The 17,507-nt window shown below is 37.8% G+C and overlaps 1 protein-coding gene across 5 annotated transcripts; it reads left to right on the forward strand.

Moving 5' to 3' along the window:
* The first annotated feature begins 5,235 nt into the window (after positions 1-5,235).
* Positions 5,236-16,879, forward strand: LOC131946340 (UDP-glucose 4-epimerase). Of its 5 annotated transcripts, none has more exons than XM_059307037.1 (10): positions 5,236-5,336; positions 13,174-13,311; positions 13,576-13,673; positions 13,825-13,938; positions 14,585-14,761; positions 14,929-15,109; positions 15,531-15,616; positions 15,706-15,783; positions 15,906-16,020; positions 16,263-16,879. In XM_059307037.1, the coding sequence occupies exons 2-10, from the start codon at positions 13,188-13,190 to the stop codon at positions 16,319-16,321; spliced, it is 1,032 nt and encodes a 343-aa protein (XP_059163020.1). In that variant the 5' UTR covers positions 5,236-5,336; positions 13,174-13,187; the 3' UTR covers positions 16,322-16,879. The 5 variants fall into 5 exon arrangements, with proteins under 5 accessions (XP_059163020.1, XP_059163021.1, XP_059163019.1 ...); XM_059307038.1 differs by lacking the exon at positions 5,236-5,336 and adding an exon at positions 11,050-11,071; XM_059307036.1 differs by lacking the exon at positions 5,236-5,336 and adding an exon at positions 11,808-12,019.
* Positions 16,880-17,507: the final 628 nt, after the last annotated feature.

A 17,507-nucleotide genomic window follows, 5' to 3' on the forward strand; every position in this document is an offset into this window, starting at 1 on the left:
CTGGTTACGCATTGCGGCCACTGGGTTCGAACTCGAGACTTTTCGGTTTAGCAACAATGAACTTTACCGACTCGACCACGCAGACCCTGTGAAACCTTTCGATCATCGTGATTGCATGGGGCGCTATTTATCGGTGGCGTTATTTATTTTTGTGATTTTTTTCCAAAGTCGTAGCGACCGGGGGGGGGGGGGGTCAGCTTTTCAACAGCTATACCCACCCACCCACCTAAATGTTATTTAATTCCCTACCTACGATACAATCGATGTCGAAAGTAGTTAAATCTGTAAGGGCATGTTAAAGCATCTTAACTTTGGGTATAATTCAGTAACGCAACTCAAAAATAGCTTTTTAGTTTTTACACCCCTTTGGTGTACCCGGGGCGTCCGCTCCCCCCTAGTTACGCCAATGTTGATAACTTATGCAAGAACACATGTTTATAGGAGGGGCAGAGTGTACTTGATACACTGAGACAGAATTAGATGTGGGACACACTAGCCCTAGTAACCTGATATCGGGTAGCCATTTAAACTGAGATTTATCGGTTTTAATTATAATACAGTTGTTTTTCTTTTGTCTTCATGTCTAGGCTTTCCCCTCGAATTCCATTGCGCCAAACCGAAAGGGACGTAATTGATGCAATGTTTTGGTCCTAAAAACTACATTACTCTCCCTTGAATTGACTCTTCGCGTATAATTTACATCAGGGATCGTTCTCAATGGAAATTCTCGTTCATCATTGTGTTCCATTGTTTTGTATTGTCTGTGGTGATGGCTTAGAGAAGTGGTTATTAACTTCTTTTCTTTAGGTACCGGACCCCACCATATGCGCATTCACCGAACCTTCGCACTGACAAAACCTGATCGCTAATCGTGTACGTCGGGTGAACCCCTGAGACTAACTTACCGAACCCTTGGGTTTCGATCGAACCCAGGTTAAGAACCACTGGTTTAGAGCAATGTTATAAAATACTGCCTATCACTTTCTTTATTATTATTTTTGCAACTTATTTTGCCACTAAAGAATCGTTGGACGAACTAAAACATGACTATCTTGAATAAGATGTAAAAAACATAATTACCGTAACTTGGATAAGGCTTTAAAACTGTTTCAATTCAAGACGTACTACGCATGTGTTCCTATAAATATTATAGAATATGCGAGATGGTAGTCTAAGGGATCCTGCTCATATTTAATACGAAAAGAAGACACTATTCACAAACCCCTTGTTATGTAATACAGGCCACCAACCCTCTTATTATGCAGTATTTCTAGAACCCCTGCACATAAAAATACATACAAACCATGACACATTGACACTACGTAGTTAAGTCTACTATAAAAATATATTAACCCAATACTTGTTTTTAAAGTTAGTCGATTATTACATTATCATAATTAAACAACAACAAAGCATGTTATTAGGCTAAAAGGCGAGAATACGTCACTTGTGTCAACTTATTTACTCAAACATTCTAGTGTACACAACATCGATTTAGATAAGAAGACATAAATAGCAAAGACAATTTGTATATAACTCACGTAACAACCACCCACCATATGTAACACAATACACAAAAAGACAAACCACCCCTCCCTCCCACTCCCACTTGTGTGATGTACCATGTGTCAACCAGAGGCGTAGCGATGGGGGGAGGGGGGCAGGGGGGGGGGGACATATGTCCCCGGGCGCCGACCTTAAGGGGTGCCAAAATGGGTTGTAAAAACAGATTAAAATGTCAATTTAGCTGCATTTTTGCAGTTTGAGATGGGTGCAAATCGAAAGTTTGAGGGGGGGGGGTGTAAATCGAAAAGTTGAGGGGGTGGGTGCAAATCAAAAAGTTGAGGGGGGGTGCAAATTGAAAATTTGCTCCCGAGGGGGCGCCTAATTGAAAGTTTGTCCCCGGGCGCCGGGAAGGGTCGCTACGCCTCTGGTGTCAACCCTACCTAACTCCAGCTTTTGTAAACATGTGAAAATGACAGTCAGGTGTAGACAACTATATAATACAGATACTAGAGTGACTTTTGGAGGAAACTTTCACTGGAATCATGTTTAGCCGTTCTAGGTCTATGTGAAGTGGTTCACTCGACTGAATTAATCCACCAACCCCCTCCATCACTCCCCTCCACACTAAAACTGATGCCTATTTACATCTAATTAAAGCAGCTTGGTTGTATACAAAAATCAATTTTTAATTAATTAACGTACAAAAATAAACACATTCATTAGAGTTTTGGAATAAGAAGGAAAAAACAAGAGAGGCCATGGGACATAACGGTTTCTACATCGTGATACACCCAGGGACCCAGTACACTGTCACATCCAGGGACTCAGTACACTGTCACACCCAGGGACTCAGTACACTGTCACACCCAGGTACTCAGTACACTGTCACACCCAGGTACTCAGTACACTATCACACCCAGGGAATCAGTACACTGGCACATCCAGGGTCTCAGTACACTGTCACACCAAGGGACTCAGTAAACTGTCACATCCAGGGACTCAGTACACAGTCACACCCAGGGAATCAGTACACTGTCACATTCATGTACTCAGTACACTGTCACACCCAGGTACTCAGTACACTGTCACATCCAGGGTCTCAGTACACTGTCACACCCAGGGACTCAGTACACTGTCACATCCAGGGACTAAGTACACTGTCACATCCAGGGACTCAGTACACTGTCACATCCAGGGTCTCAGTACACTGTCACATCCAGGTACTCAGTACACTGTCACTCCCAGGGACTCAGTACACTGTCACACCCAGGGACTCAGTACACTGTCACACCCAGGGACTCAGTACACTGTCACACCCAGGGACTAAGTACACTGTCACACCCAGGGAATCAGTACACTGTCACATCCAGGGTCTCAGTACACTGTCACACCAAGGGACTCAGTAAACTGTCACATCCAGGGACTCAGTACACAGTCACACCCAGGGAATCAGTACACTGTCACATCCAGGGACTCAGTACACTGTCACATCCAGGGTCTCAGTACACTGTCAAACCCAGGGACTCTGTACACTGTCACATCCAGGGACTCAGTACACTGTCACATTCATGTACTCAGTACACTGTCACACCCAGGTACTCAGTACACTGTCACATCCAGGGTCTCAGTACACTGTCACACCCAGGGACTCTGTACACTGTCACATCCAGGGACTCAGTACACTGTCACACCCAGGTACTCAGTACACTGTCACACCCAGGGACTCAGTACACTGTCACATCCAGGTACTCAGTACACTGTCACATCCAGGGACTCAGTGAACTGTCACACCCAGGTACTCAGTACACTGTCACACCCAGGTACTCAGTACATTGTCACACCCAGGGACTCAGTACACTGTCACATCCAGACTCAGTACACTGTCACATCCAGGGACTCAGTACACTTTCACATTCAGGGACACAAAACAATGTCACACCCAGGCCACTCAGTACACTGTCACATTCATGTACTCAATACACTGTCACATACAGGTACTCAGTACACTGTCACACCCAGGTACTCAGTACAGTATTACATCCAGGGACCCAGCTGATGTAATAAATGTATTCAGCCTAATAAAGTACAGATAGTAATATTTTAAAAGCACGTGATATTTTTCAATTATAAATGCAGCTGATGTCTATAAATGTATTTAGTCTAATGAAGTGCATATCAGATCAGATAAAGGCATAAAAAGCTGGCACTAGATCCAAGCATTAACGATGGATGAAACACGAAACAAATGTATTTTTATTTACCGTGTAGTTAGATGGAAATTTATGGTATTTTGTTACAGTCGAGATTAGGACACAAAGAAATTCACATTATTTTTGGCAATTCAGTAAAAATGACATGGATTATTTGAAACAAATGTAATAAGCATAAATTAACTGGCTTTAAGTTTATTTGACAGAAGATAAATAAGATCAGTGGCGTAGCGAGGTCGGGTGTCACCCGGTGCGGCACTTAATGGTGTCACCCCCCCCCCCCCCCCAGAGGCATAGAGACCCTTCCCAGGGACAAACTTTCAAATTTTCGATTTGCACCCCCCCTCCCTCAAACTTTCGATTTGCACCCCCCCCCCCCTCGAGTTTTCGATTTGCACCCCCCCCCCCTCAAACTTTCGATTTGCACCCCCACCCCCCTCAAGTTTTCGATTTGCACCCCCCCTCAAACTTTCGATTTGCACCCCCCCTCGAGATTTTCTCTATATATTTTGCTATTTTTTGCCTTGGTGTCACCCCCCTAAATGGTGTCACTCGGTGCGGTCCGCACCCCCCGCCCCCCCCCCCCCTCGCTACGCCCCTGAATAAGATTACACAAACATTTTAGTAAGGGTATTAAATACTTAATATAGCGACCCACGCTTATTAGATATTTAGTTTTATTTACATAGTCGTGCATTATTATATTCTATAAATGATTTTATTTTCTTTAACGCGTACGTAAAAGCTTGTTATAAACGTTGTACACGCTTCTCTCGTGCCGATTTCTTTTAACTTCACATGTAAGTCTAGACCCAATGTCTACACAAAATTACATATAATTTAAATTAGTTCGATTTTTTAATTTTTAAACAAAATTAACCAAATATTTCTGCCAAGCACTAAGTGTATGTAAACTTGTATGTGTCAGAAAGACGAAAGGAATTTTTTTCTTCATAAAACTACACTATAATTTTGTAAATGACTTTCTTTAAATTTTAAATTTTTTACTTTATTATAAATACATCATAGTGTTAGGATGGTTGTATTCAGTGGCGTAGCGAGGTCGGGTGTCACCCGGTGCGGCAATTAATGGTGTCACCCCACCCCCCCCCCGTAATTAATCATTTATTTAACTGGAATTATCATTTTTTTGTATATATTTTGCTTTTTTTTTTGCCTTGGTGTCACCTCCTAAATGGTGTAGCCTAGTGCGGTCCGCACGCCCCCCCCCCCCCCCACCACACACACTCGCTACGCCTCTGTATTTATGAAAGGCCTTAAGCGGTAAACATTATGTTTTTACATAATGGCGTGTTTTTGTTTTGTTTTAGAAGGAAAAAAAACTGTTGATTTCGCGTTAACGTAGATGTAGATCTATGTAAATTTGTCTCGTCTGTCAAATGAAATAGGAATATCGCAATCCGCTGAGTCGTAAGAAATTCCTACTTTTATAATTCCCACTGGGTCAAAGTTTTCTGACCTGACCTGCCACGCGACCGCTACACACAACGAATAACACATTAACAGTGTCTGTTGGTTGAGTTTCAGTGTAGGCTACTCATTAACTACCGCTGCAGTGACTTTTTTTTGGCACAGCTTACCGCGTGTGTTTGTGTCAAGGTTAGTAACTATGAACATTTTACTGATTACTTTTCCAGTTCAAGTCATTTTTAAAATATATTAAAATGTCTAGATTTTAGAGCACATCGGTACTCTAGTACTATCTACTATTCTACTACTATCTAGATCTAGATCTAGATCTAGAATCTAGATCTAGATCTAGTACTCTCAACTCTCAAGTCTCAGCCTTTGCCTGTACAGTGTACACTGTACACTGTACACTGATGATGAGGTGCGGCTTATGCCTAAGTTAGATCTAGATCTAGATCTAGATCTATATCCTATGCCCTACCTAATTAATATAATTAATACCTATGCACACACTTTACACAGTAATGACAGTAATGAGTAAAGTGTCAGTAGTTCTAGTAACTATGATTGTCTACTCTATAATCACTATACTAACTATACTAAGATCTAGATCTAGATCTATAGTACTTAACTAGGCCTATGCTAGACTTAGTAGACTAGTCGAAGTCTCTAAGAGTAAGAGTCTAGTCAGTCTAGTCTAAGAGTTGCTAAGTTGTAAGATTAGGCCCTAGGCTCTGCTAATCTAATATTTTAATATAGATTTCTAGACTAGATCTAGTCTAGAGTTTAGGCTAGACTGTCCTAGAGATCTAGAGTCTAGCAGATAGAGTATCTTCCCTAATTCAATTCAACATTACTCAGTCCAGATTCTAGATCTTAGATCAGTTGTCCTTGATTTATGAATAGATTGACTTTTTTAAGATATCTAGATCTAGTATCTAGATATCTAGATCTAAGTAAAATCTAGAGTCTAGGAGCTGAGTCAAGGCCACTTGACTTTGTCTAGAGCAGAGTTTCTTCCAGCCATCTTCCACGAAAGTCTACTGCCGCCCCACCCTCCAAATGAAATGAAATTTATATAGAAAATATATACCTACTTTTAACAGTGAACAGTGCCCCCCCCCCCCTGAAAATTTCAAGTGCCCCCCCCCCCCCCCCGGAGAAAAAAAGTCTGGAAGTAACACTGGTCTAGAGTTTAGTCAGTCGTTTAGTTACTACTATAGAAGCTAGATCTAGATTGAGCTGATTTAGATAGGCCTAGACAAATCTAGATCTCTAATTTAATAATTTAGGCCTAATTAATTATGACCTAATAAATATCTAGATATCTAGGCCAGGCTTAGGCCCTAGCTAGACTATAGCTTAGCTAGTCAGTAGTCCATTTTTCTTAAACAATTTATTCTGACTACACCAACCAGTTGGCTAAGTCAGACCTAATGCAGAATGTAACTAATTAATATCTATATATATAATTCTCTTCTGTGAGATGTTAGAAAACAAGCTGCAAGCGCGGCTTGCAGTCCCCTCTCTTCTCTTGCAGTCCCCTCTCTTCCTCTCTATCGCTACCCCCCCCCCCCCCCACATGGTCTGGTGAGCTGTGGTTCACGCTAAATGTTTACAAAACAATCGTAGAGCCGGGTTTGGTGACGGCTATTAGGGGCAGATAATTTAGTTTGAAACGATTTTAAACTTAGAGAGGTAACTAAGAGGAGGCTGCTTTCTCTGGGGGGGGGGGGGGGGGTTAGTGTTAGGTACTGTCGAATTCACAAATTATGAATTACTGAAAAGTAGGGAAAAAAAACTAAATAGCGGCGAATGATACGCCGCGGGTCGACTCGTATTAATTAAACCTTGATTTGAGTTGTTTATCCTAACTTAGGACTAATAAACACATATTTATTATGAGGCTTTAAACAGATTTAGTAAAATAATTTATTATTCACCCTTACTCTGGTAACTAAGTAAAAAAAAATTGCCTAATGATTCTGATAAAATAATTTATGTAGTAACTTTTATGGTAATTTTTTAGTGTTCAATCAATGATTCATGCCTAAATAAATAACTTTATATTAAAAAATAGTCCTAAATTTAATAAATATTATTTTTAAATAGAAAATTATTATATGAAAGCTGGCTGTTAAGTATCATTCCAAGTTTTTTATTATTCTTCTTAAACATTATCACAGATAAGTGTATTAAAAGACTTCTCACTTTAATTTTAAATTAGTATTTTGAGTGATGTTTTATTTTTACCTGCGGCTTTGTTAGTATGGTTAGTATAGCTACAGTTTCAAAATTCACTAAATGGCTTTAATACATTTTACTAGCATTTTTACAAGTAGACATGCTTAGTTGTATATTTGTCCTTATCCAAATCACTTTTTTTTTACTTTGATACATTTCTTTTAAGCCACAACTGAATAGCCTACCCTAGCTCTAAACAATATAAGAACAGTTGTTCTTTTTTTGTATACTTTAGTGAAATATAATACTCATATGTTGCATCTATATTAAAAAGCTAAATCTTACCCAAATCTATATATAGTACTACAATACTTGCCTAAAACTTCAATTTATCTATAAATTAAATCTGAGCACTCAGGGCATATTCCGGTAACAGGATATCACCATTTTTATTTAAATTGATATAAACCAATACAACAATAAATTCTAAACATTCATAATATTTCATCAACTGTGCTGAGATAGGTATAACAATATTATTAACATAGTTACTAGTAATTTACTTTCAGCTTACAACATATATAACCTAAGATTTAGCCATTCATGAGATGAATTCATGGCTACCTGAGCCAAGGACTTTGGGGCCCTAGGGCTATCACATACTTTAACACGCCAGAAATGTAATAAATGGTGTAGAACAATGAACAATGTGAAGCAGCATTGATAATATCTGTATGTAAAGTATTGCACGTTGGACTTCAGTTCTTTAATATTAAGTTTTTATTATGTCTTTTTTAAAGCTAGTACAGGCTTGTCTCCAGGATTAATTCAGATTAGTTCATAATCTTAGTGATTAAATCAGATTAACCTATAATCTGATAAAAGCTTACACAAAGCTGTCCATTTTCTAACTAAATAACAGGATGGTCTATTGTATTTTTCTTTAACCTGAGGCAACTGCATGCATCACATATCTATACATCATTAATGACACACACATTTTTCTTGTTTGTTGAGTTGATCTTATGTAAAGCCCTTTGGGTTTCTGCTGCTCATGAAAAGCACTCTAGTTTGAGATCCTTTGATTAGCTATGTTAAAGAAGACAGTATCTGTTAGCCATCATGTACAGGGCTGTGTGATCTATATGAAAACAAGCAGGGAGCAGTGGAGTAGGCTGGGGGGGGGGGTTATAACCCCTCCCATGGATCTCTCTCTCTCTCTCTCTCTCTCTCTCTCTCTCTATATATATATATATATATATATATATATATATATATATATATATATATATATAGGATTGTATACATGGAAAAATGTTTGAACACCTCCCATGACCAATTCCTGGCTACGCCTGGCAGGGAGAAGGCAGGGAGAAGCCGTACAAGATTTATTTATTGTCTTTCTATATTGTTCATTACCTATTGCTAACATTTATAAAAATAAAAATATAACTTGGTAGTAATATTTAAAAAAAAGCAAGCTGGTACCAGAAGTATTTTGATACAACAACCAGAATACAAATGTACATGGTATGCCCTCAGAGGGCAAAGGTGCCCTCGGCTGGTCCTTTTGACAAAAGTTCATGACCTGTGACAACACCGTTTCAATTAACACAACTGATCCAACAGACCCTTACATATATGCCACAGGGCGTCTGTGTGACATTCAAGACTCTCTGTTACTTGGCTACTTGTTGGTATGGGGGAGCGGGGTATCAACCCACGTCTTAATATTTCTGGGGAAAAAATCTTTAGATATATATGTAAAAAAAACTATTAAAAAAAGATATATATTTTTTGTCCTTAATGTAATGCATGATAGCACTCCAAGCAATTGTGATCCGTATAGTGTCGTAAATGTCCTACTGGGTCGTATTTCTGGGTGCTGTATAAAAATTGGGAGTGGTGGTGGTGGGGAGTGTATTCGTATCGTTTAATCTGTATTGTTTATAAGAGGGCTGGTGGCCTAGTGCTTGTTGAGATCGATCTGTTTTTATTTTATAGTTCGAGACGTGTGACGTGTTATGTAACATGTTATTGACTTGCCCCTCACATTGAACCATCACTTGAACTGTGTGAGACGTCACCCTGAGCTGTGAGGTTTGATACCCAGCCTCCACCCCACACCTGTCTCACCTGATGGTTACGTGAATTGATTGATTTCACTCACCTGGGCTAGTTTTATGGGCGTGTGTGGGGACATTTTATTGCTGGTTTTTTTTTTTTTTGTCTCGAAGCTCGCCAGTTTAAAGTGCACGTTATTGATACAGGCAGTTTTTAAGTCTCTTGTTGTCGCCGTTATGTTATAAGGCTACCAACTCTATAGTAGACTATTCTTCTTTTAAGGACCATCTCTGCAAAGAAATACTATTCTTTTAAGGACCATCTCTGCAAAGAAATACTATTCTTTTAAAGACCATCTCTGCAAAGAAATACTATTCTTTTAAAGACCATCTCTGCAAAGTAATATACTTCTTTTAAGGGCCGTTTCATTTCGTATGCGTTGTTGGCTTAGTCGTACGTTTTTTGATATTATAGATCTATGTGCTTACTAGGCAGACACGTTTATTGAAAAGAAAACCAAAGAAGAAGATAATCGTATTCGTATAGACAAAGGTGAAATGTAGTCATGTAGGCCTATGTATCCACGTGGACAGTGTGATGTAACCAGCTTTTTAGGTTCGAGCACAAACAAGTTGTTATAGATTAGTGAGCTGCAACCTGTGGCACATAGCGGGGGTGGGGAGGGTATGTTGTCACGTGGTATCAACATGTGTGCACATCACTGGGATAGCCTTAATCCTACATCTGATAAAAGAGCATTGCTTTCTCTTTTTACTTTATTCACTAAATAATAATAATGCTTAAGATCGTCGATTGTGATGTGGAATGGACTTGTTTTATTAATTCAGCGTGAACGTTTGATTGTTAGTCTGCTCGGTAATATGTCGATAGATCTGTATAAATATAATGTGTTTAAAATGCTTCTTATTTGGTTTCATCCATTTGTAACGTCCACAAATATCTTGGGATTTTAAGCACCCCCCCCCCCCCCCCCCATCCTTCCCATCTACAAAAATCTTAACAGTAACAGCTTGGTGTGGTAAGACTTGATATCGATCTATAAGTTTGTTTTTAAATATTACATGTACGAATCTAGACTGTGTCCAGAATAATGAGATGCTTTTAAAAATGTAAAAAGTTATTGTTCATGTTTTCATATGCAAAGTTAGGCCTAGCTGCAAAGATATCGAAGCTGCTGTGGTTGTTTTGGAATTTATATTATCTATTTTGTTTGCATGCATTACGTTTTCAAACCGACGTTGATGTTCAATTTTACAACCATCCCCGATAGCCAACTTTTTCCTGACCCCACCCTGTTTGATGATTTTAATAGAACTTTATCAGAGCGTAGCGTCTAACCAAACCTTCATTCGCTTCAACGGGGAGGGGGAGATTTCACCTACGTGCCTTGGTAAATGTAGCCCGGAATCAGGGCGTAACGGAAGTGGGGGGAGGGGAGCGCAGCGGCACAGCCTTGTCCTTCTTCGACATAGGTGAACGTGGGTTTGACCTTAAGATAATTGCTCAGGTCAGATTTCAGTACCGGCAACCTGACCTTCGCACCTAAGGTCGGTCAGTGGTCGAGTCACAAACGGTTGGTCAGTGTAGCCTGAACCAGTACCGTGGGAGCACGCAGAGAGGCGGAGGCTAAATCTTTGTCACTTGATAGCTACAGGGTGAGTTATTAACTACTGTCCACATACATTACTATTAATGCCTTTCTTGTTCTTGCACGCAAGTTGCCACAGAACGCAAACCTCTCGAGTGTGTAGGCTATACAAATAGTCTTTTAAAGAGGTTTGTAATGTAGTCTGTGTCACACTGTGTGTAGTTCATTGTTATGTAGCGTGGTAGGCCTACACTGTCATACCTATACTCTATACATCGGCTCTTGTCATGAACGCCTATATGTTATATTAGCTTACCAGTGAGACACATGGGTTTAACGTTGATCTATGTGTCAGGTTAAGTGCTACATGCGCCCCGGTGTTTAGTTGCAGTTGTTGCAATACACCGGCAGCAATATGGTGAAATGTGTTCCTTTTTTAAATAAATCACATTTTACTAGATCTATCTGTAAAGCTAATCAAGCATATGTAAGAGAAAAGTCTGGGTCCGAACCTGTAGTCACAGCACTGCAGGTACAGATTATGTTAACGCTGTACTTGCAAGTTTCTTTGTCCCATTCCTATTTTAAACTTGTATTTCATTTCCTTAAAAAAAAATGTCTCCTAACTAGGCTACCCCCGCCCTGTATTGTTGTCACTTCCAGTTGTTGACACCCTACACGGTGTCGGTCTAAACAATTTATTTGTCTCGCATGGACGCGTCAATACGTCATCTTGTGACGTCAAACGTCTATTTATAGTTTATTTTTTAAAAACTGCATCACGGCGGTGTATTGTTATTGAATGTGTGCCGAGAAGGAATTCAACCACGCAGGGTGTGTCGCCCGGCCGTCCCTGCTACTCCGTTGGTTAGTTCCGAGTCTATATAAGCATATCCTGTCCGTGTGTACCTGGGTTTATTAGCTGAGAGAGCGGAAGAGGGGACGTGTTTTGGACTGTTCAAACATATTACATCATTCGTATCTTCGTGTCTGGGATACACAATGAAAGTCACACGTAAGTTGTGCTCTTGGTGGTGTGTGGATATGTGTTCAGTGTAGCTCGATGTGTTTTTTACATTTTAAATTATTATCGAGTGTGTAGCTTTCCCCAACACATTTTGGTATGTATCTGATGATATCTAACCTATTTATTAAAAAGTTTTAGGTACCGTGATCACGTTTTTTAATAATTCAATATCGAGTGATATTGTTCGACAAAGGGTTGTCGTTCATGATTGAATAGTCTCCCCTGTTCACATCCTTGTCCTCGCGGATGTAACAGAAACACCATCTGTTGCGCAAACCTTTAAAACAATACAGTGTAAACTAAACAATATAGTGTATTAATAGTGAAATCAATTCTCTACACAACTACTGGCTATACTTGTCTCAGTGTCGTACAAACAAGCTCGTCAGAGTTGTTGCCGGTACATTATCTCTGGTTGGTATTAAGGCCCTTAATACCCCGATATCTGGGGGGGGGGGGGGTGTATGTGTGTTTATGTAAAGAGTGTACACTGGTTTACACAGCCAGCCTGTTACGTGGCATGGTAAATGTGTGATATCAGTCTGTCAGACCTCAGTATCAGTAGTTGTTCACACAGCTCTTAGAGGTTGGTCCAACACAGTTCAGGTAAAACATTCAGGTGTATGCTTAGGTATTTTCTGTTACCCCCACATTCATTGTGCTGGTATAGTTTATTATGATACATTAATCACAGGGTTAGAGGTAGGAAAGGATTAAGTTAGGTGGAATTATTGCTATCAGCCACATCTCAGTTAACATGTAATCAAGTGCTGTTCAAAAATTATTTTGAAAACACTGTTCTAATTTTTTATTTTCATCAACAGTGTTGATATGTGAATGAGTTATTTTTAATATGTGGGCCTATCTATTGATATGGTTGTACAGTTATACTTGTTGATGAGAAACTGTTATACTTAAGTTAGTTTAACCACTCTTTAACTTTGTATTTGTAGGCCTGTCTATTGAAATGGTTGTACAGTTATGCTTGTTGATGAGAAACTGTTATACTTAAGTTAGTTTAACCACTCTTTAACTTTGTATTTGTAGGCCTGTCTATTGAAATGGTTGTACAGTTATGCTTGTTGATGAGAAACTGTTATACTTAAGTTAGTTTAACCACTCTTTAACTTTGTATTTGACAGTAGCCACACCCATCATGGCAGAGGAGTACATTCTAGTGACTGGAGGTGCAGGTTATATTGGTAGTCATACAGTGGTGCAGCTGCTGAATGCTGACTACAATGTGGTGGTGATTGATAACTTAGTCAACGCCAGCATGGGTGAGTAGGCCGGCACGATTATGGTTTTAATTTGTTAACAGTACATCATTCTCAACAATTCATATTTGTATATTGCATTAAAATGTTTGTAAATTATAGAACTTCACTTCACTGGTTTGCTGAATACTGTAAGACTGATTGTATTGGAGTTTAAAGATTTAAAGAACTAATTAGAAGCAATATAATGCATACAAATTCAGCTGTCTGTTTCTGTGGTTATATACTTATCCACTCTAAAACTGATGAAATATCCTTTGGTTCCAGAGAGTATCAGCAGAGTGGAGGAGATCACAGGGAAGAAAGTGCCAACTCATCAAGTTGATTTACTAGATAAGAATGCTATCATTGATATATTTGAAAAGGTTTGTGCTTCAAAGCTTGATTTAGTTAGGCTGTTATAAAATACTTGGTGTGAAATAGATAGCTAGTAATAACAAGATTCTGCTAAGTACAGGTATTTAAAAATGTATATTCCAGTTAATTTTTAACGTGCACTTTTATTTACTTTTTCAGTACAAGATCTCTATTGTCATGCATTTTGCTGGGTTGAAAGCTGTAGGAGAATCTGTTGAGTTACCTCTCTTGTATTATCACACCAACATAGGTGGCACTGTTAACTTATTAGAGGTGGGTGTTACACTTGTGTTTGATAAATTGCATAAGTTAAGCTATTTTTATGGTGCCGAGATGTAAGTACAGGGTCGATGATACATGATAACATAGTACCAATTAATCAACACTAAGTCCTTAGATGTTTCCTGGGTTTTTTAAATTGATCTTTGCATACAACATGTATCAGTTACAGCTAGCAATCAAGGAATGGGCTCCCAATCTTTCCCAGCCCTGCTTTTTATACCCTATGTAATCTTTAAGTTTTTACTCCCATGCATGTCACTTCCCTCCCAATAGTTACTATGCTACAGGAATTGTATACAATTATTTACTTTTCATACAAGACACAGTTTTGCAGGTTAATACATATAAAGAACAAGAGTTCTACTTTAGAGTTACACTATTATTTACAAATAGCAATGTAAACAGAAAGTGTTATTTCAACGCCAAGGGTAGACAAATTATTATTTACAATATCCCATATATACATTCAAACGGCTTTGTTGTTCAAAACTTTTTTTCTAGAATAATACAGCCATATTATGCTCATGATAATATGTAATCTTTTACAAAGAAAAATGAAGAAAAAAGGGAAAATAATTTAGTTGTTTAAACTTTGATGCCTTGTGTACTGTATGTTTCTTTAAATGTGTCTGAGCAGGTGATGAAAAAGTTTGATGTCAAGAACATCATCTTCTCCAGCTCTGCTACAGTGTATGGCAGTCCTGTATACCTGCCAGTGGATGAGGCACACCCTGTTGGTGGATGTACCAATGCCTATGGCAAGACAAAGTTCTTCATTGAGGAAATCATCAAAGATGTGTGTAACGCAGACAAAGTGAGTTGCCTCTATCTACTGATGTGTTTACATAATATGCAGACAGTAATTTCCAGGGACCCAGTAGTAAATAATAAAAAAGAATATTAAATAATTAGCTTTTGTTTTCATAGTCATTACAAAATTAATTAGATGCAGTTTATAATGTTTGTTCATGTCTTCTTAAGACTTGGAACGCTGTCCTCTTGCGTTACTTTAACCCAGTTGGAGCTCATTCATCAGGAAAGATAGGTGAAAACCCACAGGGTGTACCCAACAATTTGATGCCCTATGTTGCTCAGGTGGCTGTTGGAAAGAGGGAGTTTTTAACTATTTATGGGAATGATTACAACACACCAGATGGAACTGGTAAGTTTGATGGATTACACTGAAGAATGTTGAGTTAGCTTCTACTGTTTTGTAACGTTTTCAGTTTTAAAGATGGTTTGCATAAAGTTACCTTTTCAGATCTAATAATCCACAGGGCAGGTGAAGTAGCTCATGTTTCTTGACCTCAGTATATGAAGGAATAGTGTGGTCAGCACTATGTCCAGCCCCCTTTACTTTTCCTATAGTCAGCGACCCATCAGATCTGGGATGACTTTGAGACATCCTGCAGTCTTGTATGATTCAAGATTTTAAAAAAAGAGACCTTTGAGCTAGCAGTTAAGCTCTCTACCATGTTGTCCCCTAGTTTATAGAGAGCATTGGTTTAAGTATCATCCGTTAAGTGAAAGGTTATGAAAAAATCCAGATTTTCTTTTCATCTTGTGTAATTTATTCCCCACAGGTGTACGTGACTATATCCATATAGTTGATCTTGCTCTGGGCCATGTCGCAGCCATTAAGAAATTAACAAGTCAATGTGGATGTGTGGTAATATTTTATTTTTAGCAGTTGATTTATGTTTACCCATGACTTGATAACAAGTTACCTATATTTAACTATGTTGTTTTGTTTAACAGGTTTACAACTTAGGCACTGGGAAAGGATATTCTGTTTTAGACATGGTCAAAGCTTTTGAAAAAGCATCAGGAAAAACTGTAGGTTGTTCCGCATAATTAATTATGGATTAGTTTGAAAAAGAAATCTAGTATTTTGGTAGCAAGTTAAGTTTGCTTCATGATATAAGTGTTGAAGTAGGTTTTTTTGCTTTTGTGTTTAGATCCCTTATAAAATAGCACCAAGGAGACCTGGTGATATTGCTACAGTCTATGCAAATCCTGAGAAAGCTGAAAAAGAACTTGGGTGGAGTACATCTAAGGACCTAGATGAAATGTGTATGTGATAGCTTCATTTACAATTTTTAACTTTTCATGAACATATTTAAACCTTGGATTAAATTTAGTAGTGATTTATTTAAAATCACCACCCAGCCCTTTAAAAACCCTCTAACCTCAATAGTCATACTGGCAGAGAACTCTTGTTCTACAGAGTTTTTTACAACAAAAATTATTTAATTATTTTAAGTTTGTATATCCTGTTAAAGAATTATAAAAAAAATATCACCTTTAATTTTCAGGTGAGGATCTATGGAGATGGCAGTCAGACAACCCTAATGGCTATTCTTCTGCCAGTTAATGTTTACAGATTCTAGTTGAAGTTGAAGAAAACAAATTATAATGCAAGGTTGTTGTTTGTATAAGTTGTATCAAGATGTAAGGATTAGAGCAAATTGATTGAATGAAAGTAGATTATAAAAATTCCATTCTAAAACAATTTGTTAGTGTCAAAGTTATGTGCTTTATTTATTGCAAAGCATTAAAAACTGGTTTAGTTGTTGCAATATAAACTGCTATCCTATGAATCTAGGATGTTACCATATATGGACCCATATTAAGAAACTTACATATAACTTAATCATCGTTAATTTATTTGTACAGAATTCATTTCATTAACTAATCTTCGCTAGTATGGTTGAAAAAAATTGATATGTAGCTTAATTTAAGTTGTATCAATCTTTGTTTCATTAATGATTGAGTCGTATACCGTATGAAAGTGCATAACTTATATCATAGTTTGTCATTATATGAACTGAACTTGACAATATTATAAGAGGCAGTTGTCAATATCTATATGTATACTAAATTTTACATCAAAAGTGGGCTGCCTATTTTTTATGTAGTGCAAATATTTTTTTTTTAAATTTATTTGGTTCAATTTATGTTTAACTTTGCGGTATAAGTTAACACAATTTTATCTGGTCTCTTTCCTAGCTGTTCATTTCTAGAAGTGCAATTCCTACACTGTATTTGAAGAATTTTCATTCGTTAAGCACAATCATTTTTAGTGTGCCAGTAGAAAATTTAAAGCCTTAAATTATATAAGCTAATTGCTGAAAAATATCCATATCTACTAGTTTATGTTGGTAAACTCTTTAGTTATGATTAGTAGGAAGTTAAATGCCATAGGTGTCACAGCTCGTTTAGATTTGTGGTATTGTTTGAATTTGTATTCCATGATTTTATATAAATGTGATATCAAATTAACTGAAAGCAGTAATTTTTTTCAATTTATCGCCTATGGTGCACTAAGTTTTATATTCATTGCTTATATTCATGATCCATACTATAAAGAATTTATCATCACTTTTGAAAAACTTTGTCAATTTTAATTATAGTGGGTTCTATTTATATTGTTTGGTTGCCTTTATGTTTATGAACATCATTTTACAGTAATATGAATTTCAAGTATGTATTTAATTTTACCGTAGCCTACTTGACATCAAGTTCCCATATGGTTTTATGCAACATCGAATTCACATATG

This window comes from Physella acuta, unplaced genomic scaffold (assembly GCF_028476545.2).
Source record: "Physella acuta isolate Inbredline_101_S28 unplaced genomic scaffold, ASM2847654v3 ptg000554l, whole genome shotgun sequence".
In the NCBI taxonomy this organism is placed as follows: Eukaryota; Metazoa; Mollusca; class Gastropoda; family Physidae; genus Physella; species Physella acuta.